A 27,498-nucleotide genomic window follows, 5' to 3' on the forward strand; every position below is an offset into this window, starting at 1 on the left:
GATTTATTTCATCACAAAGAAATTGCGCAAGGCAACATCTGTAGAATAATTTTATTGTAGACTGTTGTATTACATTTGCTACTAATAGTCTGTGCCTGAACTTCTAAACGCCCCGAGTCTCTCCCCATGCAACTCAACTCCCGCACCTGCGATTAGCACGGTTGGCCACGTGCTGTGTGAAACACGTTCGACATTGACGAGGAGGGCAGGGCTCTGCTATTACCTCACTCGTGTTGCAAGAGGAAAAAATTGTCCACTTTTAATCCTCCCCTTCTCAAGAGAAAATATAAATATTTTCATCAAGACATCACGTATTGTTTGAACCGTATACACCATTTTACGTGCTGAAAAAAATATGTCATTAAAAAGGTACATCTGCAGCCCTGCAATTGCTTGCTCATGCCACTGCTGGCAGATGGGCCTCCAATAGAAGGAGCTCTAGACGGTGTTTGGCCTTCACTTGCACACCAGTGACGTGCGGTGAGGTCAATGGCTGGGGAGGCACTTGGCTCGTGTCAGAGCCAGATTCACACACTGAGAGAGGCGTGGCCTCACGGAAGGGGGCGTGTCCTCACGGAGGGGGCGTGTTAGACACGTCCTTTTCAGTGAGGCAGATGTGATAGCTGCCTCCCCTGGTGCTTTTTCATTGCAGTTTCATGACGAAACCAGCCAGCCTAAATATTTTTATACACATACGTGAAATAAGTTACCTGGAGTATTGAAGGCGAGGACATGAAATGAAGGGGTCTACAAACATTACATTGGTGACATACTGTGATAGTAACAGGCACGCGCTTATTGCCCGCGCTCCATCTAGTTACTGAGGGGTTGTGCAATCAGAGGGGAGGCTGAGCTCGTCGCTGCCTCACCTCGTCTCTTCCTGTATTTGCAGCGGAGCTCCGCAAATTTGGCGATTTTGACTATAAAAATGATTGGAATCGTACAGAAATGACATTTAAAACACAGATCAGTGGAAAAATCTTAATATTTATTTTGTTTGATTATTATTATTTTTACTTTTTTGTAACAGCTATTTTCATTGGAGTATGACAAATGAGGCTCTGCCTCCCCTGCCTCCCCTGACCGCACGTCCCTATTGCACACTAACCAGACGTGTTGGAAGAGGTTGAGGTACCCAAACTTTCCCCAACCACACCACCACCTGCCAGTCGAGTAACTGTGGTGAACCCGTTCATGCTGCTGGGTGGACCGAGAGGGTGGGAAAAATTAGAGAAAGTTGCTAAATGTTTCACCCGCCGTGCCGGGAGATCAAATCGAACCAGTGACCATTAGACTACAAGTCCAGTGTGCTGACCATTTCACAACGGCAGCGTCCTATTAATAGAAGACACAAATTATAACTCTAAATGTCACACAAGCCAGACACACTGCAGCACAGTGACGAAGCACTAACCATTGCACTTCATTGTCACTTCACCGAGAAGCGCTACAACAACGTTCACTGCGCTCCACTGCAGCTCTTAGCATTTTTTGTGTGCTTCTTTAGGGACCCACCGATGCTGGGACATTTAAAAAAAAATATGAATTTAAAGTGCATTGTCCTAGACACGCTGCAGAGGGTTTAATGAACGTTGTGGATACTGACCGCCTTGCACAAGAACACATTAAATCATGGCACACCATAAATAGGTTCAATGTGCCCAGTCATTGCAGCCCTAGAGAACTCAGTGGAGTGTTTGTTTTATTAACGCATTAATGGAGATGAAAATCAGCCGCGGATACGGTCAGAGTGTCGGCCTGTTGCAAATGCTGATTCATAGTTGACACTCCACAATTAATGCGAGCCGACTGTTTTGTTTGCTGTGCGTTTGGCGATGTTTGCTTGGCATCTTCACCTGTCTGTCTGAGTGCATACAGCCATGCGTGGCCTGTCGTGGAGCGGCACTGACCGCACAGGCGGGCACACTATGATCACACCTCGTCTCCCGTGCTGGGAGATGGTGGGGCCACCGCACTCGATATAAGGGGCAGCGCGCGGCACACTCGGCAGTGCTGCGCGATGCGTACGGACGTGACTGGGGCATTAGCGGGACAGACTTGCCAGTATCGCCATGAGGACCTCACCTTTACTGCCAGCCACCACCACCACCCTCTACCTGGTCCTTTGGATTGGATCCATATCTGCACTCGGTACCCTCACCCTCTTTCTCTGTTGCTCGCACATTTTCTAACAAATTGTCTTCTCGAGGGTAGTATTGGCTCTGTTCTACTACTTATGGTCTTTGCGACTGTTCGGGCACATGTGCTCCTGCCCTTGCCGCCTCAATGCGCGGCTGTCTCTGCACTTCTTCTTCTTCCCTGATCTACCTCCATTCCTCCTTGTTCCATTCATTGATGTGGTTTCGGAACGTTTGGTTGCGTGATTTAGAGCCTTATAAATGAAAGATGCTGTTGTTGCTTTGGCCAGCTGATGTGCGGTTCTGCCACGTTTTTGTTGAGCCTTCTGATCATTTATTCTAGATTTGAAGCTTTCGTGACTGCAAGGATTCATACTCTTAATTTTTTTTCGGTAAAGTCACGTAGGTAAATTTTTTTAAAATAATAATATTATGATCATCTTTTTGGCACGGTGCGCAGGAGCTTGTCAATGCCGCTAATCGTTTTTAAATGGCCATTATTGTGTAACTTATGTGTCTTGATTATTTATGAGTTGTGAGCGCCTTTAGTGTTCCTACTGCAGAGGTGCTCATGGTTGCGTAGCTTCCCGATGTGTGTTTGGGTTGTACCTCATGTTGCTTGGCTTCATGTCCAACAAAGAAAGTTCTTGTATAAGCTCGCAGCCCATGAAGTTAACCATAGGACATCATGCCGAACAGCATTTGGTACAATCCGAAAACACATAATGTGATTTTTAGTTTCAACTATTTCGCGCAATTTTCATTTTTTACAAAATTTGTACTGTGTGTGCCCACAGAGTACAGCGACTCGAAGACAAGCCGTGCCTCGTCCTGTGAGCTGCTGCGGCAGCAGGCGATGGAGAACGGCCACCCTCACGTTCCCCAGTGCAGCCCCCACGGCGCGTTCAGGTGCGCCGTGACGCAGCCAGGCCACACACGCACCGTCGAGGGCTGAGAGTGAAGCCACGTGGTCTGGGTTTTTAGACGATTAAATGTCCCGTCGTATATAAAGCCAGGCCTAATATCAGCTGGGCCTGTCCAGATCGGTGGAATAGATTGACACGAACAGGGATAAGTAAGAGAGCGGGTGGACGGGAGTGGAGTGAGATGAGAGGGGAGAGGTAGGAGAGTTCGTGGAGGGGATTAGAGTGAGATGAGAGAGAAGAGGGACAGCACGTGTAAGTTCATGGAAGTTCTTGCCGACGGTGCGGTCAATATTGAAACAGGTCTTGAATGTGATCTCGGTGTTGTTTTTCTCTTGCGAACTTTACTTCCTGCAACTCTGTTGTCTCCGCTGAGTCTCCCTGCAGGCCGCTGCAGTGCGACGCGGCAGGAGAGTCCGTGTTGGTGTGTGGACGCCGCCGGGGAGGAGCTGCCCGGCACCAGGAGAGCGGAGGGCCCACCTCCATCATGTCAGTGCCAGTACTCCAAACACGAAGGCCCAAGCGTACACTTTGAGACTCACATCACGCAGGCTCGCCGGAACAGCTCCATCGACAATGTGTCGAGTGATTTGTCTTGTTGCGTGGCATTACATATTTAGCAACAGTGATTAAAGCGATCTAAGTAAGTTTGATTCCCGCTGGAAATGTAGTTAGTACGTCGTGCTATGAACCCGGCTACCCAAGTCCAATGCATGGCTAACGTCAGTGGCGAGCGACATCTCAACCGACCATGCCCTCCCCCTACCTTCGCCAACCCACACTGACCAGCGTGGTGAAGTATAGTGGAATAATCCCTGTGACCGGCATGGCATGGGGAGGACTTCATCCAGCAGTAGAGTTACAAAGATCAATAAGCTAAGCGATAACCAATAAGCCACTTCCGCCATATATCAGAGATTCTTTATGTCACATGTGGGCTTTTACTAGATTAGGAGATTGTTGCCATGGCATAATAGCACACTGCACTTGCAATGCAGAGCTCACCGGTTCGATATTCTGGCACGGCATTTGAAACAACGGGGCAAGTTTCATAAATCCCCCCCCCCCCCATGCCTCTGTCCACCCAGCAGTAGCGTGAGGTGGGGTAAAGTGTGGGTACCCCAACTTCTTAAAAACGTCGAGCCAGAGTGAACGAGTGGGCCAGAAATATCATGTAGAGGGGCTCTATGGAGCTCCCTCTAGCTCAGGATAGTACTGCAAACACAACTGATACTACAATCACAAAAATGCCGGAGCTGCTTTACAATTAACTATAGCTACTTTGTATGTATATGAATAGCCAATCATGCTATTAACAACAGTAATAGACGGGCTCTCCAGAGCTCCCTCTAGTAGATGCCTTTCTGTCAGTGGTGGTGTGAGCTAGACATTGAATCAGAATATGTATTCATACTCGAAGAATCCGATGAGCCATGAAGTCCTGTGTCACAGATGTCCAGTCGCAGGGCTGCACCTTTACCTCTGTTACTTCGTCTGGCTGGACTGGGTTCAAGCACGGCACGCCGACGGCCCCTCCGCGTGTGCCGGGCAGGTCTGTCGTTCTGCCAGCTACATCGGCAGAGGGTGCTCCTGAGCGGGTACCTCAACGGCACCCGCGCTCTCCACCTGCCGCAGTGCGCACAGGACGGCCGCTACCGTCCGGCGCAGGTTGACTCCTCGGGCCAGGGCTGGTGCGTGGACGCCGACGGCATGGAGGTCTACGGCACCCGGCAGCGCGGCGCGCCTCTCAGCTGTGAGGACGAATCAGTTGTGGCCGTTGCCGACATGCGGTGGCGAGTTGTTATCTCCCTCGCCTGTGTATGCACGAGGTCATGGGTTCGATCCCGACCCTGACGCCTGTTTATTTGGAGTTTGCGTGTCTCTCTCCCCGTGGTCCTGTGGATTTTTCTCCGGGTCTTCTGGTTTTTCCCTCCACAAGTAGAAATATGCGTTTAGAGTATTTGGCTACTATAAATTTCCACCCGATAGGCCACTTTGTTGAGCTATCATTTTTGGCCAGGTCGCTTCTGAGAGAAAGGGGCTTTATAGATTGACCTGGTAAAACAAAAAAATGGTAGCTCAGATTCTATCCACGAATTTACTCCACTTTTCTGTGGCAATTTTTTTTGTTCATGAGTAACCTGGAGATAATAGGATGCATTTGCCGTGTGCCTCCTCTTTATCCATGAACATGCCATAAGAAGCCATTCTGCAATACAAGTTGGGGAAAAACCGCAGATGATCGTAGATAATAGGAAGAGCACGGGTATGGATAATTAATAGGAGTTTATGTTGGCCCTGTAGCCCGCGGGGATGACATGCCTCGCCAATCCATCGGCATCTCTCGTGGTTGTCCAATATAAAAATCCACCTATCACCTGCGCACGTGCTGTATTCTTCGCTCTATCTCCTTCGTGTACGCCCACTGCCAACTCACTCCATTCCTGATCTGACACTCCATCATTATTCTTCACCATCATCTCGCGACATCAACTCCCTAAATTACTGTTCCTAACAGTTTGAACGATGTTGTTAACCTATGTATGTCCTCCAATCTACGTTCCTTTTTTTGTCTCGGTGCAATTCCAAGCATGACTTTTCCCACGCTCTTTTGCGTGCAAATTTCAAGTGTTTGTTCTATTTAATAAATGACCATAGTTTTGAGCCAACCGTGTCATAGCAGGTAACAAATTTTCATTAATATAATGAAATACTTCTCAGCACAAATCAACGTTGGAAAGCATTTCAGAACGACGCATGCACACGCGTGGTTTCCGTCTCGGCGAGTCACCGCACGGATGTCCCTGTGCGTTGTGCTGCCTCTGTGCCACGTCTCCTCCTCCCTTCCCCCTCTCCCCGCCCGGGTCCACGCGGCGCAAGGCCCCTCCCCGTGCCAGGTGAGCGTCCGTCGCGCCGTGCGGGCATCAACACCGGGCAGCCCCCCTCCTCAGTGCGACCGCGACGAGCAGCGTGTCCTGGCCACCCAGTGCCAGCTCATCGGAACCGCTGGCCGCTCCACGCTCAGCATCCTTGACGCCTTCAGCATGTAAGAGCCGCGGGGGGAGGGGTGGGGTGGCAGGGTTTCCCCCTGCCTTGGTTTTCCCACAAATTCAAAACATTCGTCAATAACGCCGCACTAAAGGTTCGTCGTGCATCACGTCGGTCAGTAACAACTCGCGCACAGGGTTTCCGCGTCATCTACGTGCGTCTCTGCCCATTCATTTGGACGTGACGTCAGGGGCACAGGTCTGGTACCACAGTGGAAAAATAACCCAACGCCGAGACAGCCTGGCGTGGCTCGGATATGCCAATGGAAAAGGAGCAATTACTCTAATAGTAATGCATCCCCAAAAGCCCTTTTAAATGATAACAGTACGGGGGGGGGGGGATGATTTTAGATGTTAATGAGCTACTTTTTGTAAATGGTGGCATGTACCCTTATTAGCGGGGGTTGATGGGTTTGTCCGCGTGGAAGTTTTTGCCCGGCTTGTTGTGAGACGCTAACGAGACAGACTATTCACAAAAGAGTCACGGCACTTGTGGATTTTTTTAAAAATAAGCCTCCTGCTGTGTGCAAACATTAAATGGGCACGCGCTGCCTTTCCACTGTTTCCCGCGCGTTAAAGCGTTAAACAATTTACAGTGGGAGAGCAAGGTTATTTAAACGTGAGAGGCGCTGAACTATCACGGCTCCCCCAGACACAGTGCAAATTGCGTATCTCTTGCGATCTGCACAGCAGAGACACATCAGCCGTAAATTTCACGTTACAATCGTCACACGTTTTTTTATTTCCCACAGAGTTTAATTAAGTAATGCCATACCTTCGAAGCGCATCATTTTTCCGTGAGTGTGCGTGTCTGCATGTGTGCGCACGTGTCCACCGCTCTCACAGTCGGCACACACGCGGAGGGTGACACTCGGCCAATCTCCTAGCCAACTGGGCACCTCACAGCCCCATACCTTCAGCACGCGGTCAGCGCTGGATATCGCGTGTCCAAGCTAACCAGGCTCAACCCCGCTTAGCTTCCAAAGTCCAACGAGCTCAAATACACTCAGGGGTTATGTTTTTTTCCCCTCGCTATTAAAATAAAGTTATTACACATTTTGCTTAAACATTTGACGCTGTTCCGGCACAAATCTGCCACTCAAAAGGCCCTCATCACATTTACACTCGTAAATATAAAAGTAGATGATTTAGATTATTGGAAATAGATTATTATGAAATTATTTATTACCCTAGCTAATGCTAAAATTACTCGTGCAAGACAAGTAGTTGACCAACTTACATCTAATTAAAATTATCCAGATAAAATGTCAACATGAAAAAAAAAATTACACGTGTGATAAATTCACACAGTGCGTAAATTGTGCGAAAACAATTTGTACTCGCCGTGTAGAAGATGACGCCGTACATTACAGCCCACGATTGTTGAATCGAGGCTTGGGCCAGGATTCACGATGGCGCTGATCCCAGGGGGAGTCCGCGTTGCACTTGGTTAGTCACGCGCGTTGCAGAGCAAGCCCGTTGCGTTTCATTTTGAAATTTAAATGAGATCGCTCCTTCCGCCTCGGTGACATTTTCCTTTCACACTTAAGAGGTGCGGTGGCAGTGTTTTTAATTAATTGGTAACCCATGTGTAATAATGGGAAATAAAACATGTATTTTGTCTGTCAGCGTGCGAGTAGCCAGTGCTTTGTTTCAGCCGGAATATCGTCCAGCGATTATCTCGCATCTCATTTTTATGAATCTTGTTTTAGAGGATAACGGGAAAATCTGGTACAAAAAGATAGAAATATTTAGGATAGACACACCTTGTACTCTCGTGGTAGTGTCTTACGCTGATCATCACAATGCCAACAAGCCAGCCTACCGAGCAGCATTCTGTAAAATCTTGAGTGAGAAATTAAGCGCTGCGTATATGCTATTGCTATGTAATCCTGGGGAAATCGGTGCTGTGTGTGAATGGAGAGCAAACAGCAAGACACAAAGAGAGAGAGAGATGTCAGGAGCAATACTGACGAGTATCAGATGTCGCAAGGGCAGCATGAGATAGGGTGGCATTACACCGCAGAGAACTCAGCTGCATTGCATGGGCTGGCCGCTACTTACTAACAATGTACAGCCCTTTGTCGATGCACTGCTCGATGAAGGCCTCCCGACACAGTGTCGATCGTGATGGCTGCATGACCACACCTCACCGCGCTGGTTAATGGCTCAATACGGGTTGGGGAGGTGGGCGGTCCAGGACGAGTTCAGATGTCTCTCGCCACTGATGTTAGCCGTGGCCAGGACTCTAACTCAGGTGGCCGGGTTCATAGCGCAATGCACTGACCATTGCACTGCTGCTTTACTCCAGTTCATTATCTTTGACGTGATAAAAATTAAAGTGTATTAAATAGAGGCTCTAAATACAAGTGATAAATACACGTAAGTGTTTAGGTATGCATGTTGGACTCCTTTCGTACCGGACGTAGCCAACCATGCTAATGGGAGGTGTGGGGCTTTTTAGTGGGTGACTCGCTTTGTCCAGCAACAACCCTATTTTAAACGGCGGCAGCTAATGGAGAGAGGCAGTGGCCTCATTCGCCCCGCCATAGCCTGAGTTGTGGCCCTCTGCCTCGAGGTCATCGTGCGGACGTCCCTCCGGCACTCCGAGGTCACCCGCTGTTGCTCACCTCCCATCCGCAGGCACCCCGAGGCGTTCCGGTCGCTGGCGGAGTTCCGCGCGCGGCTGCCCGGCGTGCACGCGTACTGCTACTGCGCCGACCCTCAGGGACGCGAGCTGCCGGAAACAGGTGACCGCGGCGTTCGTTTGTTTACTTCTTCGATTCGTTTTCGGGTCGTGCCGGGCATAGTTCGGCACGAGGTCCGACGTTTTACTCCACGTGCCGTGAAAGCTTCTTCAGGGACTGAGTCGGCTGCCCGTGCTGGGTTCTTCTTCACTTCTCCTGAGCATCGTTCTCTCTCGAACATCTCCCCGTTATGTTCGTGGCGTATTTCTCAAGACATCGTTCAAATCATTCAGTAGTGGGTTCGGTATTGGGCAAGACACGGCACGAGAAGGGATGAAGGCCGATGGGAGTTTCTTCACGTCCTGGAGAAGCTCCCAGCATACGGCGCGAAACGTCGGACATCGTGCCAAAAAACGCACGGCACGACCCGAAAACACATCGGAGAGCGGTGCAGCACGACGGCAAAAACCTGTGCAGGAGAACTTTCATGTTCGCCAAGCTTTAGCGTGGATTAGAGCTTTGAACCAAGGGATTACGCTCCCCAGCATTTGAGGTACTTTATAGTTTGAACCCCTCTCATCTCCTCGATATTGTGTGTAAAGCACAACGTGTTAACACAACGAGCCCACACCATCTGCCGGCTAGGGGGCGTTACACGGGGCAAGCAGAATCTAACAGCGGAATGTACAACAAAAAATACAGTCACCACCAACATACTCCCGTGTAGCCAGAGTGGGGAGTCGCGGCCGAGTAGTGAGGGCACTGCTCTAGAAATCCAGCGACATTGAGTTCGATTCCCGGCCACGGTTGAGATCAGTGGCGAGGGATGTGTGAATTGGATCTGCCCTCCCTCCCACTTCTCCAACCTGCACTGACCAGGGTGGTGAAGTATGCTGACACAACCCCTCATGTCTGATGCCGTTTGAGATCTTATTCCAGCAGTCGATTGACAAAGGCTGTATTAAAAAAATGCATTATTTTTTTCATTATATGTTAGCCAGAATGCTTGCATATTACAATGGTACATCAAACAACACAAGGTAAATGCTAACATTGAACGCCTTGTGTGATGTTCCGTTGCGTAACTCCCTCCTCGCGTTACGCACCACGTGGTCACCCGAACTCATCCCTCTCCTTCGCTGCTGTCCCCTCATTCATAATCCCCAACCACGCCGGCGCTCTTCGTGACCTTTAATTTCCTCGCCAATTAATCCCGAGGGTGGAAGCAATTCGATATTCAGGAAATCACGGCAATCACTGATTTGTTCATTGCGTTAATCATCGCACGCGTCACGTGCACACCTGCCACCTGGCTCCGCAGTCGATTCGCAGTCCCACGTGATACTTTAGCTCCCTGGGAGCAACATTCGTTTTGTAGTCGTCCTTCGCCAATCCACTGCTGGATGAAGGCCAGCCGTTTGCCGCTCGTTGCAGAGGTTCGTGGTTCGAATCTGGCGGGCGGCCCTGGTTATTATTGTGTATTAACCATAGAATGCGCGGTATCTGCGTCACAGTGGACATAAAAGATTGCCTGACGCCAATCGATACGAGTGGGCCATAGTGTGCCTGTCTCGTGGTTCTAATTGATTAATTTCGAAAAATAATCTGCAAATGACTAAATTGAGATTACAGATAGCAGTCATCGGGCCCCGACTGGTAGACTAATGCCCGCCTGCAGGACAGGTTGCCGGGTCACATTGTGAATATGTAAACAAACACTCCATTAATATTAATAAATTAGGTAAAAAAAAGTTCATTTACGTGCCTATCGGTATCGCCTCCAGGCATGGAGCTGCTTCCTCTGGGCGAGGAGGACGACGCCGCGGCACTCACGGCGCTCGCTCCCTCGGTGCAGGAGGCCCCCGTCTTCCGCTTGCTCCGCCGGCGATTCCTGGCCCTGCGGCTGCTTCTCTCTGGATCCTTCAGATGTGAGTAGGGGGCCTGCGGTTGCCACCATCTGTGTTTGCGTGGCAGCAATCGATTTGTGTTGTATTGTGTTGACCTTCACTACGACATTCTGCACCTTAGGTTTGATAGACCTCGGCTGACTGAGAAACGTGTCTGGGTTGTGTCTATGGAAATGGTGGCAGGATCCCAGGTGCCGCCCGTGCAAATGTACACAATATTGCTCTCCTCGAATCTGTATACCTGCCGGGTAAATAAAGTGTTCCCACCAGTGAGCCTTGTGTTCCAACCCCACGTAGGGTGAGGGTTAGGGCAAGTGACATTGGTTTGGAGAAAGGAAAAAAGGTGAAGACAAAGGTTCGAACCAAACTCACCGTGAAGGTTCAGCCCCGCAGTTGCTTGCTCACCCCCCTGCTGGTGGCAGCGCCTCTACGAGAGACTGCTGCAGAGAGCCCCTCTAGAGAGGAGCTTTGACCCACTCCTTCACGCTGACCGGATGCCACTTTACCCCACCAAACGCTACCTGCCGATGGACGATCTGTGTTGCATCCATACTTACTGCTGGGTCGACAGAGGCGTTGCCGGGGTAGGCAGTTAAGGAACTTTCACCGTTCTGTAAGCGGTGTCAATCGTCCTTGAGTGAAAGTGCTCTATAAATATAAATGAGATTATATTTCAACTACCGTGCCGGGATAGGTACGTACGGTACGGAAGAAGTTCAACATACATACATACGATTGGTGACCTCTGGATTGCAAGTCCAGTGCGCCGCTAACCGTTACACCACGTGAGCATCCAACATTTCAACAATTCTAATCATAAATGGCAATTTGATACCGAGAAGCCGTTCTGGGTGCGCGTTTTTTGCATGCATGATTTTTTCTATTTTTTCTCATCGCCCTCTGTAACGAACGCGCCGCGAAGGCGCAGAGTCGATGCTCACTGTCTCTCGCGCCCTCCGCTCCCCTCCAGGCCCCACCGTGTGCGAGGTGGAACGCTCGCTAGCGGACCGACTTGGCGGACGTGGGTTCGCGCCCGTGTGCTCCCAGGACGGGAGCTACGTCCCCACGCAGTGCCACGGGCCCACGTGCTGGTGTGTGGACACTCGAGGGGACGAGGTTTTCGGCAGTAGGGTCCGAGACAGCGTCCCCAATTGCGGTACGGCTTCTCACGTGCTTCACCGAACGCAGCCGGCACGTGCCAGTGCCCCGGCGTTTCCGCGTACCGACACACCTCGTCGCAACTCCGATTAACACGGTTGGCTACGTACAGTGCGAAATAAGTTCAACATACTTACACACAAACCACCAACTTGTACACAAATTTGTTGTTGCTTTCTATCAGATGATAAAAAAATATTTCTATAGGCCTCCTGAAGAAGTATTCCTTCTACCTCTAAATTAAGAACTGTATCAACTAAAAATTGGTCAGGAGCGGAGGACGTCATATCCACGACTCCCCCACACGCTGCACTGGTGGCGCAGCTGTTACACCCCTAGAGGCCCTCCTAGCATCATCCAATCAAGATCAAGACAGCATCGGAAGATTGTGAATTCATGGCTAACCTAGGACACAAATTCTGCATAATTTGAGTTAAATTGCACGGGATGTATTTTGTTTACTAAGATCATTCTATTTATCTTCAAATTTTTGTGATATTTTTTTCATTGATATGCTATCAAAATTACTGTTCCTGCAATGTAGTAATGGTTGGCATATTTTACATCCAGAGGGCACTGGTTTGATCTCCCAGCAAGAGTCTAAACAATGATGCAAATGTCCTAAATCCCTACCTGGCCTCTGTCCACCAAGCAGTATAAACAGATACATCACGGTTAGTCAATCAACAGGTCACGTGTGGTGGGATTGTGGGGAGTCTCACCTCTTCCAACACACCTGGCCAGTGTGGAAGAGTAGGCCAACATATTCTCTAGAGGGGCTCCTTCGTGGAGGTCGTTCTGCCAGCATTAGCGTGAGTTGCACAATTGCACAGCTGCACATTTGCAGAGCTACAGAGCTGCACAATTGAACTTATGCAATCAAAACCAACGCGTCTGTTACTTGTAAGATCACTAATTGTTATTATTATACTGCAGGTTCATCTTCGAGTCCATGCCAACTGGAAAGGCAGCGCGCCCTCTCCCATCTCTTCCTTGGCCCTTCCGCACCGTTCATCGACGACCTCATCTCTGCCCTCCCGCGTGATGGCAGTGCCTCCTTCGCCGAGTCGCCATCTCAGGAGATGCAGCACGAACTGTGGCTCCACTGGAGAGCCCTGAGGGAGCAGCTGCTTGACGGTGGACTTGGCGAAATTCTCTCGCAAGCCTCTCGCCTCTTCCCGGCGAGCGGCCAGGGCAGCCGCCTCCTCGGTGATCTCATGGGGGGGATCTTCCCCACACAGGAATTGGCCCTCACCGCAGCTGGTGCCAACCTCCAGCCGGGTCGCATTGCAGAGATGCTCTTCGGTGGCGGGTTTCTGAAGAACCTCAAGTTCTTCAATTTCACCGGCGCCGTGGGTGGCCGCGGCACGTTTAACTTCAGTAAGGTGTTTGGTCAGGTGGGGCTGACCGGCATGTACGACGGCGCAAACTTTGAGGAGCTCGCCCGGCTCTTTGCCCCCGGCGAGGACTCGTACCTCACCCGAGGCTCCTCCAACTTCTCGCGAGAATCCTTCAACTTTGACCAGTCGATCGACGACTCCTTCGCGCGTGCAACAAACCTGGAGCGGAACAGAAACGTCCTCGGATTTGTCGTCACGCTCCTCGAAGACCCACGTTTCTACGGCCTCATCAGGGACATCGCCCCTCTCATCGGGCTCAGCGGCGGGGACGTGGGGATGAACGCGCTGACCTTCCTGCGCGTGGCGGAGGAAGACCGACCGACGCAGAACGCCGCGGACGCCGACGACGGCCCGCGGGCGTCGCGCCCGTTCGTGGCGCGCTGCGGCGAGGACGGCGGCGCCTACGAGCCGGTGCAAGTGCCGCGGCGCGGCCTGCTGGTGCGTCGACGTGCACGGGAAGGAGATCGCGGGAACCCGCGCGGTCGGCGGCGCGCCGCCACGGTGCCCGAGCGCGTGCGAGGGAGAGCGCACGCGAGCGCTGCTGGCACGGAGGGGCCGCCCGGTGGGGACGCCGCTGTTCGTGCCGGAGTGCGACGGCGCGGGAGACTACCGGCCCGTGCAGTGCTCCGGCGACCGCTGCTTCTGCGTGGGCGCTGGCGGAGCGGAGGTCCCCGGGACCGGGAGGCCGCTCGGCGATCCCGTGACGTGTGAGTCGTGCGCACGATGGCGTCCCGCTCAGCGTCAAGTCCGAGCTAAAGAGGAAAACGCGTTAAATAATCAGGGGCGCTTCGGCCAATGTCTCGTTGTCAAAGCAGATCAGTCCAGCGCTCTCTGTTATGTGGAGGAGCTCTTTCTGAACACGTCAGCTTTTATATAATGCTCCCTCTTTAGGGCATCGTCACTGACGAACGTGTCCACCTTTGTCGCTCGCTCCTGTCCACCATCTCCAGCGTGGCATCACATGCACGTTTTGCCTAATCGAGAAAGTGGGAGCTCTTTTAAAATGCAGTGAAAGGTTATAATTTCATGAGATAAAAATCAGGAACGTGTAGCCACACACATATGCTGTGCGTGCCGTGCCGTTAGTGAGCAGACTGTCAAGTGACATTCAGGAGCACTCTGTTGACACGAATGTGCCGCTATGACCACACGCTGCGATACGTTGCTTGTGGTTGGCGTAACTGAATTCAGCCTGAGAGAGTTGACTTGAAGTATTTTCTTCTTTCTCATGAGTGAAGCTTCAAACTTGTGGTGGACAGGCCAGGATGCAGGGCCTAGACGTGTGGCTCCTACAAACGCGAGAGCCACTCTTGGTTGTTGTTGTTGTTCTGTATATTCCTTTCAAATCTCCGGTGTGCATTTCGGCGAACAGAAATTTAAGAGCGTTAACGAAGCACGCTTTTAATTCAAAGAGCATACCGTCTGGCAGAATATACACGGTGCTATTTTCTAACGATGAAAACAAATGTCCCTGCTGACATAGAAACGCTCATTGGGTTTTTAATTCCGGTGCGAGCCCCAGGTAGTCGCTGAAGGACGTGGCATTGATCCCGACCCTGACACCTGCTGAATATTTGGAATTTGCATGTCTCTCTCCCTGTGGTCGCGTGGATTTTTCTCCAGGTCCACCAGTTTTTCCCTCCACATGTCGAATCAACATCAACCGTTTAGAGTATTTGGCTGCTATAAATATCCACGTGATAAGCCACTTCGTTGAGCTATCATTTCTGGTCTGGTCGCTTCTGAAAAAGTAACGATAATAGCTCAGTGGGCCTTACCTGGTAAAATAAAAAAAATAGTTAAATAGTAAAACATTTTAATGACCGCGTGACGCCTGCGAGGAACCGGCCGGCATGCGGCGTTTGTCTCGCACGTCGCCCTCGGCGTTCACGACCGCGGCTCCCAGTTGGAAGAGATGATTTATGGCGTGAGCGCAAGACGCCAAATCCATCGAGCAGCTGCGCAGAGGACGCCTGGGCCTCTTCAAACCTTGTAAACGCAACCCCCAGCAGCACGGGCAGGCAGAGAGGATGCCACAGCCGCAGCTGCTGATGCTGCGGCTGTGGGGGGAATGTGTCCCATCAGCGATTCAATCGAAAACCCAGGCTTTGTTTTTTTTTGCAATTACTTGGAAATGTGAAATTTTGAATCCGGTGAACTTCGTGTGGGAATACAAATATTCAAATACTTATTTATCATCTAACACAGCAGAGAATATTCTGAATTGGGCCACACAAGACAACGCATTCACACACGTGGTTCTCTCCTCTACCGGGATGGTGAGGCACTCCTCTTTCCGTGGTGTGCGCTGGTTTGTTTTCACCTCAGAGGGGTGGCAACCCAAGGTGCAGTGCTCGAGCCAGAGAGAATGAGGACAAACGACAACAACCCGGCCAGGTGGCTCAGCCCTAGAGCCAGCGCCTTGTAATCCCAAGAATGCAAGTTCACATCTTCGTTGGGAGTTGACTTATCCCATCATCCCTCCGGGGTCGATAAAATTGTTACTATGTGGGGAAGTTAGCAGTGGTTGTCCTTTGAACCGACTGATGGCCCTCGCCATGGCAATGTGTAGTTCCCACCATTGCCACAGGGCTGCAAAGAGGAGCACCGCCGCAATGCCCATTTGAGCAGCCAGTCGCTTTAAAGTGAACGATCACGTAAACATTGGAATGACAACGAGACGGTCACGGTGATTGTCTCTGTCCCTCCCTTGTACCCATTGCCACGCTCTTTCTCAGGCCCCACCTCTTGCCAGGCGGCCGCTGCCGGCGAGCTTCTGCAGCAGCTCCGTCACCTGGGCCCGGTGCTGCAGCGGCGACGCACCGAGCTCACCGCCGCCCCTCTACGTCCCGCGGTGCGACGCGCGAGGCGGGTGGCGTCCGGTGCAGTGCGACGGCGCCGGCCAGCAGATCCGGAGTTCGTCGACGCGTGGACGAAGGACGAAGGGGACGCTTCCAAAGCCACGCTCTCCGATCTCAGGGCGCTCCTCGCGCGAGCTCGCGGCGCCGGCGGCGGCGAGAGGACTGCGAAGCTTCCTGAGCTTTCTCTACGACTCGGGCCGTCAGGACTTGTTCCCCGAACTGTCGCTTTACCCGTCGTTGCGAGGTCCGCCCGAGGTCTTAAACTTCTCCGGCTCTTTCGGCCGGTTTCTGCGAAACCCCGAGGTGGTCTGGAAGATCCTCACCGAGAACGCGTCCTTCGTGTATACCGGCGATTACGCCGAGTTCAGCGGCGGCTACGGCGACTTCGAGTCGCGGCTGTGCTGGTGCGTGGACGCCGCGGGCCACGAAATCGACGGTACCCGCACCGCCTCGCCAGGCCAGCTGCCAAAATGTAAGACACTGAACGTCACCTTTGGAAGTGTACCGTTGGGGCAGTGCTAATGTCAGATGTACACGTCAGACACGTACGTTAAAGACGTGGGTAATCGTTTGTACATTCACGAGGGTGGTTTTTATCTTGGGCCTAGTGTAATGCAGACTGTAATTCAGACGTAAATAATGTGGCACCTGGATGATTTAGACATTTCTAGTATGGAGGTTACCTAATTTGTGGAACTGCTCATTAAGAAACGCACACACACAGTGTATCAATTCAATCCTCTTCACACTAAAATTACCGGTCGACATGTTGATACTGCAATAAGCCTGTAAAATACACTTTCACTCTGAGATGCGTTTCGTGATCACACTTGATAGGACTCCACTACTTACCCGTTAAAGAAATTGGCCAAACATCCCAATAGAGGACCGCAGAGCTTGGGCAATTGTTGACAGCGGCTATTGCTGCCGTTCTCCCTGCCTCCAGTTTCTCGCGCCTCCTTGAGAAATATACGCACGGAGACAAAATGTCACCGCGTGTTTTGAGGCACGGTTCGCGTTCCGGTGACGCTATATGGACCGTGACGTGCCGATTTACACGCTCAGGTCCCGGCGCTTGCCACTTGGCGGCCGCGGACGTGAGCCGCTACCTGCAGCAGGCGGACCTGCTCATCGGCAGCGCCGGCGCCTCGTCGGCGGGCGAGGGCATCGCGTTTGGCCGGGGCCTCGCGTTCACGGAGGACGAGCTGCTGGGCTCGCCTCTCGGCCTCGGGGACGTGAAGGGGGAGGTGGCGGCCATCCTCGCCGGTGGCACGGGCTACGCTGTCCGACTGGCGGCGCAGGCCGGTGAGGCGCGCGCACTCGTAGCCCGGCCACTCGGGACGTGTGGTTGGTGGTGACTCTTTTTCGTCGCGGTTTTTTTTACTTCCCGATTTGGCCAGGGTCGGCATCACGAGACGAATCGCTCGGGAGCCTTCGCGGCGTAGCTGAACCCCTACGAGTTGGAGGATGACCCAGCGGAAGCAGATATCAGAGAACCACCTCTTCACGTGACCTCTGGCTTACACGAGTCCAGCACTCTCACACTTGCTGTGCATATAAGAGTAACGTTCATCCCAGATGGAATTTAGCCTAAATTAAATACAGAACCCAACTTACCATGATGGATTGAGACCAGCGATCCACTACACTTGAGGATCAGGTTTATTCACAGGTGGCTGAAACCCAGATTTAAACCCAGGACCTCAAGAGTGCCAGCTCAGTACTCTGACCTCTGAACTCTCAGCCGCCCAGCCACTTCCTACTTCTTTAATCACAAGTGTTGAGCACAGGCCCTTATCGGCCATCAACAAACAGAACTATTAAAGGTGTCATGAATTAAATTTAATACATTCCTTGTATTGAGCAAGGTTATGAAGAGATAATTCCTCAGTGGAGCAGCGACCCACAGTGTCATGGTTGAAGGCAGTATGGGTGAGACAAAACAGTGAGTCTGGTAGTCCGAGTGATCAACATCGGTGAAGGAATGAAAGAGATCATGGGAAGAGTAGCCATAAGGAGGCGACTGACCGCCGGTGAGCGAGCAACTGGAGTGAATCATCGACTCCCGCATCATCACTCAACATGATCGCTTTCCAAGAAATAGCCAGGGGTTGAGTGAGCCGTGTCAACTTTCAGATCAGCAAAGTGAGGTTCTGCAGCAAGTCGGTTTCTCACCAATCTGTTCACAGCTAGAACGCAATCCCCTCTTATGCGTGGGGTTTTCTCCACGCACCACAGTTTCTTCCCAAACACTCACAGTCACATGCGGGACCATGTACAGCTGTGACTGTGCCAAACCGCCACATGTGACTGCCCGGCCAAATACTTTACACATGGGATTTTATCTCTTGGAGATTGAATTGTTTGCATTTTCCGGCATCTTTGGACAATAATTATTTAACAAATGTGGTAATATTTCTTGTGCAATGGTATTATGGTAAGGCACATCTGCTCTAAATTCAATCTAACAATTGTTTGGGATGCGGGGTTGGTCGGCGGAAATGCCGAAGCAATGTGTTTGGAGAGCCGGGCTGAGTAACCGTGACGGAGTGACGTGACGTGCAGCGGCAAGGCAATTCACGTCGGCACCACAACAAAAACGCGTGAGCACTTCCAGCATCAATCCGCCAGGTGATGGGCACCCCTGCCAGGGCGCTGGCTGTAAGTTTAGGGCTCGCCTGCCACATGTCCCGTGACACGATGGTTTGTGCGTGGTGCAGACCCGCAGCGATGCGGGACGCTCGGTGGGGCGTGTGGGAGCGCGCGAAATTGGGCCGCTGTTCAGAAGCACTCGCCAGCGAGTTCAGTGTTTCGCCGTGTTCATTTCGCGTTCCCTTCCATTCCGCTCAAGCAGCACCCATGAGGAAACGTGCTTCCTGAAACGTGTATCTTCACGATCCGGCCAGGATCAATAAAACGAGTAGCACATTGTAGATGGAGTCACCCCCACCGTACGATGACTGTGGAAATTACACCACTGGCTCAGGGTCGTAAACGGGAGAAAAAAAGTTTCCCGTCAATGCTTCCCGTCCTAATGTTTCCAGAAAATTTGTGAAGAAACAGGTCAAAGTCATCGTGAGAATTCCTACTCCAATGATTGAGGTGGTGCTCATCTCCTGTTTACACCCTGAGCTAAATTCCACATTCCTATGGCAGGTGCGAGTCTATCCATGGGACGACCACTGTTCACTTTCCCACAAAGTGGAAACCCCAAACCAGGATCTGAACTTGCACCCTTCCGACTGCGAGCTGCTCGCTCTACGGCTGAGCCGCCTGTAATTAAAATTGTCACGCAGGAGGGCACCCGCCCGTGGGGCAACATCCGTGTTAGATGAACACGCGTGACGCTCGCGCGTTTCCGTGCGCTCCGCAGCAATGCATTTCCACTGGCGACGGCGCTTCTTCGGACTGGGCACCATCGGGGAGGGCGTCTTCAACGGCTTCGACCCGTACATGCCGCAGTGCACCGAGCCGGGCGGCTGGGAGCCGGCGCAGTGCGACAAGAGCTCCGGTACGCTCGGCTTCGGGAACGCGCGCCGGGGGAAACTCACCGCTGTTCCACGCTCGTACGGTCCCACGTCTGTGCTCCCCCCGCCTTCGCCAAACCCGCACCGACCACCGTGGTGAAGTATGGTCAAACAATACTGCCGCCTCCTCAAATCGGCAAGCCGTGGGGAGGCCGTCGTCCGCCTCCGATTAGCTACGTACGGCGCAAAAGAAGTTCAACATACATCCAGCAGTGGATTGACAAATGATTCATACGCATACACATCTTGCGATATAATCGAAGTAACGCATCATGCTGTGTGCCGCTTTTAAAATACTCGCGTCCTTGCGGCTATTGTGGGAATGATTTGACCATACTTCACCACGCTGATCAGTGCGGGTTCGGTGGACGTGCACTCGTATGCAGTTGGCCAGTTTACAACTAGGCCCTGCGGTTCACGGCTCAATGGCCGTTGTTTCCTGCACGTGCGGATTTATACACACACACACATCTGGATTTGTCTTCCACCCGTTAATCTAATGACCATCGCAGCGGAGTTCAATATCAGGGCTCCTAAACAACAAGCAATCGTACGTCTCAGCAGGCCTCTTCCAGGATTCTGAGAAAAAAAAATTAATCTCCAATTTAATTCCTTTAACTCTAACCGCGTGGTGAATTTGGACCGTCGTGCGAGCGGGCGCAGGTTTCTGCTGGTGCGTGGACGCTGCCGGCGAGTTCGTCGCAGGCTCCCTCGTGGCCCGACCCAGGCGCCGGCCGCAGTGTGAGTCAGCGCCACGGCGTGGCGGCCCCGCTGAACCCGGGGAGGGGGCCAAACAAACACTTTTACACTGTCAACAAAGGTTAAACGCCGGACAGAATGGGTAACGGTGCGGTCGACAGGGTGGTGCTGCAGCGGTAACACTTGAGTAGCATCACAAGAAGGACGTGGATTCGATTTCCAACTCGGGTGCCTTTTTGCGTGGAATTTTTATGTCCTCCTGTTTTGCATGGATTTTCAGATTCAGAATATGTATTTATCCCTGGAGGAATCCGATGAGCTGTAAAGCTCTTTTTCACAGATGTCCATTAGGGGAGGGTCAGAAAGTTACAAAACGATAGGAGTGAGAAGTATAGGAAAGGTAAGAAAATCACAAAAAATATATCAAACGAAACTATTTTAATTTTACCATGTAAAGCCCACTGAGCTATTTAACTTATTTTTCATAAGCGACCGGCCGCAATATGATCGCTCGATGAAGTGGGCCGATGCACAGGACTTTGTAATCTCATCCTACAATGAGGTGTTCAGCATCATCCTCTTCTACACTCTTCTACACTGGATGTTCATGTCTCTGTCAATATCTTTCCTAACTCCACTTCTGAGATTTCAACACATATTTGGTGACACTGCGTTGGCAATCGTGTACGCGCATATATAGCAAAACAATTGCCACATCCATCAATAATAATGGCCTTAAAAGGAAATATTTATAATCGGAAACATTTTTGGTAATAGCAGTTCTTCACAGCAGGTTAAAATTATACATATTTTGGTACTTTCTGCATGTAACTTTGGTGTAGCTTTTCCCTTCATGTAAAATTTAATAAGTTATAATTTAGCTGTCGAGAGCGTTCTTGGCTAAAATGCGTTCACTGATAAACTAACGCGGTCGCGTGACTTATTTGACCCGTCCAGGCGCCACACCGTGCCAGAGAGCCCGTGCCGAGGCTCTTCTCACCGGCTGGAAGAGTTTGGGCTCCGTGGAAAACGGCAGCTCCATTGAAGTCCTCACCAAACACACACCGGCCTGCACCCCGGTGAGGCTTCACACCACCCCGGGCGCTGTCTGCGTTGTTATGGTGAGCCCCGAAGCACGGTTCTTTGTGGGCGAGCTTGGCTTGGCTGTTTGTGAACTCGACCGCAGTGATGTGGCCGAGCCGTAAGCACGTTTGCTGCTCGCGGTGCAATCCCCGCGGTCGCGCGTGCCGGCGTATTTGGAAAATTGACACCGCAAATTGATCAACTGGGAAAACACAAAGCAATCATCGCCCCTTCTGTGACACTTGCAGACTTTATGACATTTAGCTCCTCACGCGACGAGAATATTGCAAACAATACCGAGCGTACTAACGAGATGATTTGGCGCGGGGTGGCCTTCCCTATGACCACTGTGAGGCTTCACACGTTCGGAAAAACGGTGCATGTTCGTGGCTTATGTAACACGCCGAAATATTTAGCCTTAGCGTTCGGTTTCAAGCCGCACAGCGAGCCGACGTGACGGAGGGCGAGTGGCCTTGTGAGACAACGTCACATGTGGGGGCTGTTGGGAGTTGTGGGGGGGGGGAGGTCCTCGCTGACTCTTTCACCACCGCCCATGCCCTGCCAAACACCCCATTGCAATTCACCTTGGTTATTCTGATTCTCATACTCTTAGGTGTTTTCGGTAAAGTCACGTAGGTAAAAATAATAATAATAGTAAATTAAAACAATAATAAATACATTTATTAATAAATAAAATTTTTTTTTTTATGATTGTTTTATTTTACTATTATTATTTTTACCTACGTGACTTTACCGAAACAACCTAAGAGTATGAATCCTTGCAGTCACGAAAGCTTCAAATCTAAAATTCTGATTCTCATTTTGAAAATGTGATACTCATTGTAAAGATGAATCACAGTCGAAACAACCTTCTGTTTATGTACTATGAAGATGAGCCATTGCCTGAAACGTCGCATAATATAGTTTTTGTTTTCTTTGAATGTAGTGGAATTGATGAATGTGGTGAGATTCGTAAATAACACATCATCGTGCTGCTGTCACACCCAATGGTTTCAAATGTAGCGGCCTTCAACGATAAGACATCTGTGAAAGTGCCCCCCCACCCCACTTAAAACGAGTGAAGAACACTGCCCTAAAGCCCCCCCCCACCCACTCCCGCATTCACCCGGGCCATGCCGTCCGCGTGGCGCCAGGCGGGAGGGCAGTTCGAGGCGCGGCAGCGCGACTCGGAGTCGGGCCTGGAGCGGCGCTCGTGGTGCGTGGATCCCGCGAGCGGACAGCAGGCGGAGCCCCTGGGCAGGGACGACCCAAGCGGAGACATTCGCTGTGAGTTCCGCCACCACCACCCCCACCACCCCCCTCGCGTACCCACGGCGCGCCGCGTGGCAGGCGACGGTGCGAGCCGGGCCAATCACCGGCTCACGCCATTGCTGTCGGAAAGGGCCGCCACGAGAACGCACTGTCAGAGGGTGTTTTTTGGCCTACTCTTCCACGATGGCCAGACGTCTCGGGAAAAAGGGTGGAATTTCCCCATACTTTAACCCACCGCTCGTGACCCTGTAAAACGACTGGGGATGATTTAAAAATAGCTTCATAGCTCATCGGATTCTTCTGGTATAAACACATTCTTTTAAAATTCAGAAAAAATATTCTGACCCGCCCATCAACTAACTGTGGTGTAACCCCATTTCTACTGCTGGGTGGACAGATTGAGGCGGTTTAAACTGCTGCACCAGGAGATTCGAACCGGTGACCTCTGGATTGCAATTCCAGCAAGCTTACAATTTTACCATGGCCTCATCTCACGTGAATATATAATTACTTACGGCCCTTTGAAAATGCACCGCTGGAATTGGAGGGACCAGACGCAGTTGAGATATCACTTGCCTCACATGTATGAGTCATGGCCCATGGCCAGGAAGTGAACTCAGGTCGCCTGCATCCAGTGCACCACCTCTCACTGCACTCAATCTCAATGGTGAATTGACATCGTTATGTAATGGCGTGCTAGTGTTACGAATAACAATGCACTATTAATCGTATCCAGTCTGGACATCAGATTGTTTTGACTGCTCTTTAAAAATAACCATGAGAAAAAATTACCTCTGTATAAATATCCTCCGATGTGCTTCATAAAATTAACAGCGGACTTGCAGTACCCACACGCGTGCGTAGACAATCAAGTGCAGTTACACGGCCATCAAAACACGCCGAAATCCACACGAAGCAGACACCGCACAATCGCGCCACGGCGTTCCAGACGGTGCTGGCCTTGAAGGAAATGTGTTTGAATGGTGCCCTGGTGGTGAAAAAATGCCGTTATGCTTGACGGCAAAACATTTTTGTGGGATATTGAGAGCGTGACGTTGGCCAGATTCCTCTCCTCTCTTCCTCAAGATTCAGTCACTCGCTCGGTGGCGGTCAGTGAGCTCTCCCTGCTACTCTTCTTTGGCTACTAACGTGGTTACCGCTTCTGTGAACTTCACTCGTTCATTCTTCCACCCGTGTTGTGCATTGGGTTCCTCCAGACTGTTGTGTCTCAACCACCACACTTTGTTCTACCACGACCACCAAACACTGCGGGTCACAACGCTGGCAATCGAACAAAGACGGTCACTGCATCGCGCGCTTTCAGATGCGCTTCTGCGGCCGTCTGGAATCATCTGCATTCCGATATTTGGAAGCCACGGGTGCTATGCACTTTTACATTTAGATTTAAAGCTCATTTCTTTAGGATTGCATTTTGTGTTGGTGGGGGGGGGGGCAGGTGGAGAGGGGTGCTGGTGGAGGGGGGGGGGGCTAGTAGAGGGGGGGCGGTGGAGAGGGGGCTGGTGAAGGGGGGGGCTGGTTGAGGGGGGGGGGGGGTTGGAGAGGGGGGCTGGTAGTGGGGGCGGGGTGTGGAGGGGCTGGTGGGGGGTGGACAAGGTTGCTTTTCCAGCTGCAGGCTTCTGCATTGAACATAAGCAACGCCGCCATCGTATTCGTACACTCCTACCCACCCTTCCCCCACCACCAGCACAGAAACCAAAGACAAAGATCCCCTGTGTAGTCATATAGACTGCTGGGGCAAGTGCTGTTCGCGAGCACCAATGAAGGTCGGCACGGCGTACAGTGCCGCCGAGCTAGATTCCATCACCAAATATAATCTCTCAATATCGACTTCATAATCATAAGCCACAACTTCGGCGACTATCGCCACAATCAGCACCACCGACACCAAAGACCACAATTCCCCTTCATAGCCCCACACAGACCACTGTGGCAAGTGTTGTTCGCGAACACTGATGAAGGCCGGCACGGCGCACGAAAGTATGAAGTAGCCGGCACCACGTCGGGCACCTTCGTCTCCCCAGAGTGGCGACGATTGCACAGCGCAGCAGGCACTCATTTGAGGCTGAGTCGACCTAGGGTGGGCCCAGAAGTGGTAAACATCGCAGCCACCGCGGAGTGCCGTGTGTGAGATCCTGAACCGCGGCTGCTCTGACCCCCCACTGCAGCCAGAGCCCTCTGGGGACGCAGAACAGGATTTGCAGTGTTTGTCGGAGAGGAACTTAGCCATACATTTACAAAGAATCATTGTTTTATTGACCACATATGGGCTTTGAAAGGTCCTGCTGATATGCTTACGGGCACTTTTTACGTAACTTGACGAGGAATATTTGACTTGGCACGACGGGCCATGAAACTATCCCAAAAGTCTGCTTATTACGTTGAGCAGGAGTCAAACAACGTCACTTCATTTCCGATGTTGCCTCGGTGAGGCTGAGCACATGTTCAGCAATCCGAGAGGATCCACCGTGACCCGCGGTGGATTTGGGCGTCCATGTGCCCGCTCAGTCTGCCGCCTGCCAGCACGCACATCGCCGTTTCTCGTGCTCCCGACTTGATGGGGCATGCCGCTGGTGTTTGCATCTTTGCGAACAAACGCAACCAAGCTGCGATGCACGAGTGACTCACTGCTTCGCAAGGCCAGTTTCCATGTTACATTGGCAGCTCGCTCGTTTTTGTATTTCAGACTTCGTTTTGTATTACAAACGCTTCCCGGGGCTCTTTCATTCGCTCAGTGGGAGGTCGCTCGTTCTCCTCTGCTGCCCTCAGTGTCTGGAACTCGCTTGCCCCAGTGGCGCGTGCTGTTGACTCCCTGCCCCTGTTCAAGTCCTGCCCCAGGGCCTTCCTTTCGGACGATTACTGGCTGCCTCTCTCTAGAAGCATAAATGTCCCCACTGTTCCTGTACAGCATTCTTGAGATGCTGTCACATTTAGAAGCTGCATTAATTGCATTGTATATTGTATCCTCCTTTTGTCACGCTAAGAAACCACTGGTACCATTATTGCAACGTGTATTTGTTGTATATTGCATGTTCGCATATAAAAAGGCAATTGCTTTCCCAAGCCACTGCTGCATCGCTCGCAGGCCGAGTACGAGGCCGGCGTCGTGAACTGCCCAACGGGTCGGCCGCTCAGGTCGGGCCGGGTTAGCGTTGCCACGGCACCGATGTGCGATGAACTTACGGCCGTCCGATGTGCGTTTGGTTATTTACCGCGTGCTGTTCGGGCACGATGTCCGACGTCCACGTGCCGGGGAGATTCCTCCAGAAGCGAGCGCTCCCGGCAACGCAGAGCGAAACGTCGGGCATCACTCCGAACAACTCGCGGAACAACCCGCGAGCACACCGGAGAGAGCTGCGCAGCACGGCCGTGCGGCGACGGGTCCCTTGGACCACGCGGCGGAAGCGCTTCACGCGAACTCCCTGCTGTGGCTTTGCATTTGATGCCGCGAGCAGCCGTGGGAGCCTCTGACCGCTCTGCGTATTCCCGCGCTGCACCTCGGCGCTCCTGGCCACGCTTACCCCACCGGTGCAAGAATCGGCATCAACAAACCCCCGACGGCGGACCGCATCGAGCGCCCGACGATACTCCCCGCGGCGCTCGGCGTTTCGCACGTCCGCGCAACTCAACGGCGCGAAGGGAAGCGGCGTCGCTGGCAGAGTTTCGCCGCTGTGTGATGCGGTGCCAAGACGCGAATTCTGCCTCATTGTGCACTTTCTGGGAATAGCTGTGTCCGTGGTAATAAATACCCTCTCGTGTGCGTGCGTGCGTGCGTGCGCCTGCTGCCACGTTTCTCTACTCCCCAGGCCCGAGTCTGTGCGAGCTGCGGCGGCGGCAGGCCCTGCTGCGCGACGCCGGGTTGGGATCGGTGCCCGAGTGCGATTCCCGCGGGGATTACGCGGCGCGGCAGTGCGCCGAGGGGACGTGCTGGTGCGCGAGCGCCGGGGGGGAGGAGATCCCCGGCACGCGGCGGCACGCCGGGGAGCCGAGCGTCGTCTGCCACGGTACCACCGGCCTCTCTCCCACGTCACCGGCCCCCCCCCCAACACCCCGCACCCCCCGCCCAGCCATCCTGGCCTCGCCTTCTTGAGTGGGAGCGGTCCCATGTTTGTTTTTTGTTTTCCCGCTTTTGTCACTTGATGTGTACAGCACTCACGGCGATGCATTTTCGTGGTGTTGTGAGGTATTCGTCTTCCTGTGATGTGTCCCAAATACATGAGGTGAGGTGAAAACCTTCCTCTTGTATCATCAAAACCCCGAATGATGTCTCTTTCAGCTCATGAAAGTAAAATAAAATAACTACACGTGTGAGTAAATAAACAAGCCTACCGGTGAGTTATCATTGAAAGGATTTATAGCAAAACCAGGCAATTAAATACTGTTGAATATTTTAATGAATTCTGTGAAATATATTGCCTCATTTTAGACGAGCTGTGAATGAACAAAGGAAGGAAACCCATTGCCTGCTGTGACGCGTGGTCAGAAAACATTGGTCATCAACAAACCAATTCAACGTGATCCTAAAGTGTGCAGAGACGCGTGGGGATGTGTACGCTCGGAGTTACATTGAGAGGCGAAGGGAAAACGTCGCGCACGCCAGAGACGCCACTCAAACTACAGCAGGGAGAAGTCGGTGGGCTTGGGCGCGACGCGTCGCTCGCAGGGACGGTGCTCACCACTCGTGATCGAGCGGCAGCCATGGAATGCGACTCGTCAAGAGAGGACGCCCGCCGGAGAGATGGAGCGATGAAATCGGCTCGTATGTGCGTGCCCGGTGG

General features: G+C 52.0%; 1 protein-coding gene across 1 annotated transcript in view; it reads left to right on the top strand.

Annotated features, from left to right (window-relative positions):
* TG (thyroglobulin) overlaps positions 1–27,498 on the top strand; it is a 111,430-nt gene that overhangs the window by 2,590 nt on the left and 81,342 nt on the right. Inside the window, 18 exon segments of the mRNA XM_061568933.1 lie at positions 2,098–2,151; positions 2,936–3,047; positions 3,449–3,550; positions 4,614–4,814; positions 5,942–6,107; positions 8,752–8,858; positions 10,580–10,723; positions 11,673–11,858; positions 12,797–13,566; positions 13,568–13,967; positions 15,999–16,300; positions 16,302–16,593; positions 17,187–17,426; positions 19,495–19,632; positions 20,312–20,389; positions 21,305–21,426; positions 22,585–22,717; positions 26,527–26,724. Coding sequence (XP_061424917.1) covers positions 2,098–2,151; positions 2,936–3,047; positions 3,449–3,550; positions 4,614–4,814; positions 5,942–6,107; positions 8,752–8,858; positions 10,580–10,723; positions 11,673–11,858; positions 12,797–13,566; positions 13,568–13,967; positions 15,999–16,300; positions 16,302–16,593; positions 17,187–17,426; positions 19,495–19,632; positions 20,312–20,389; positions 21,305–21,426; positions 22,585–22,717; positions 26,527–26,724 — 3,745 coding nt within the window.

Source organism: Lethenteron reissneri, chromosome 42 (assembly GCF_015708825.2).
Source record: "Lethenteron reissneri isolate LAM-NWPU_2019-01 chromosome 42, ASM1570882v1, whole genome shotgun sequence".
NCBI lineage: Eukaryota > Metazoa > Chordata > Hyperoartia > Petromyzontiformes > Petromyzontidae > Lethenteron > Lethenteron reissneri.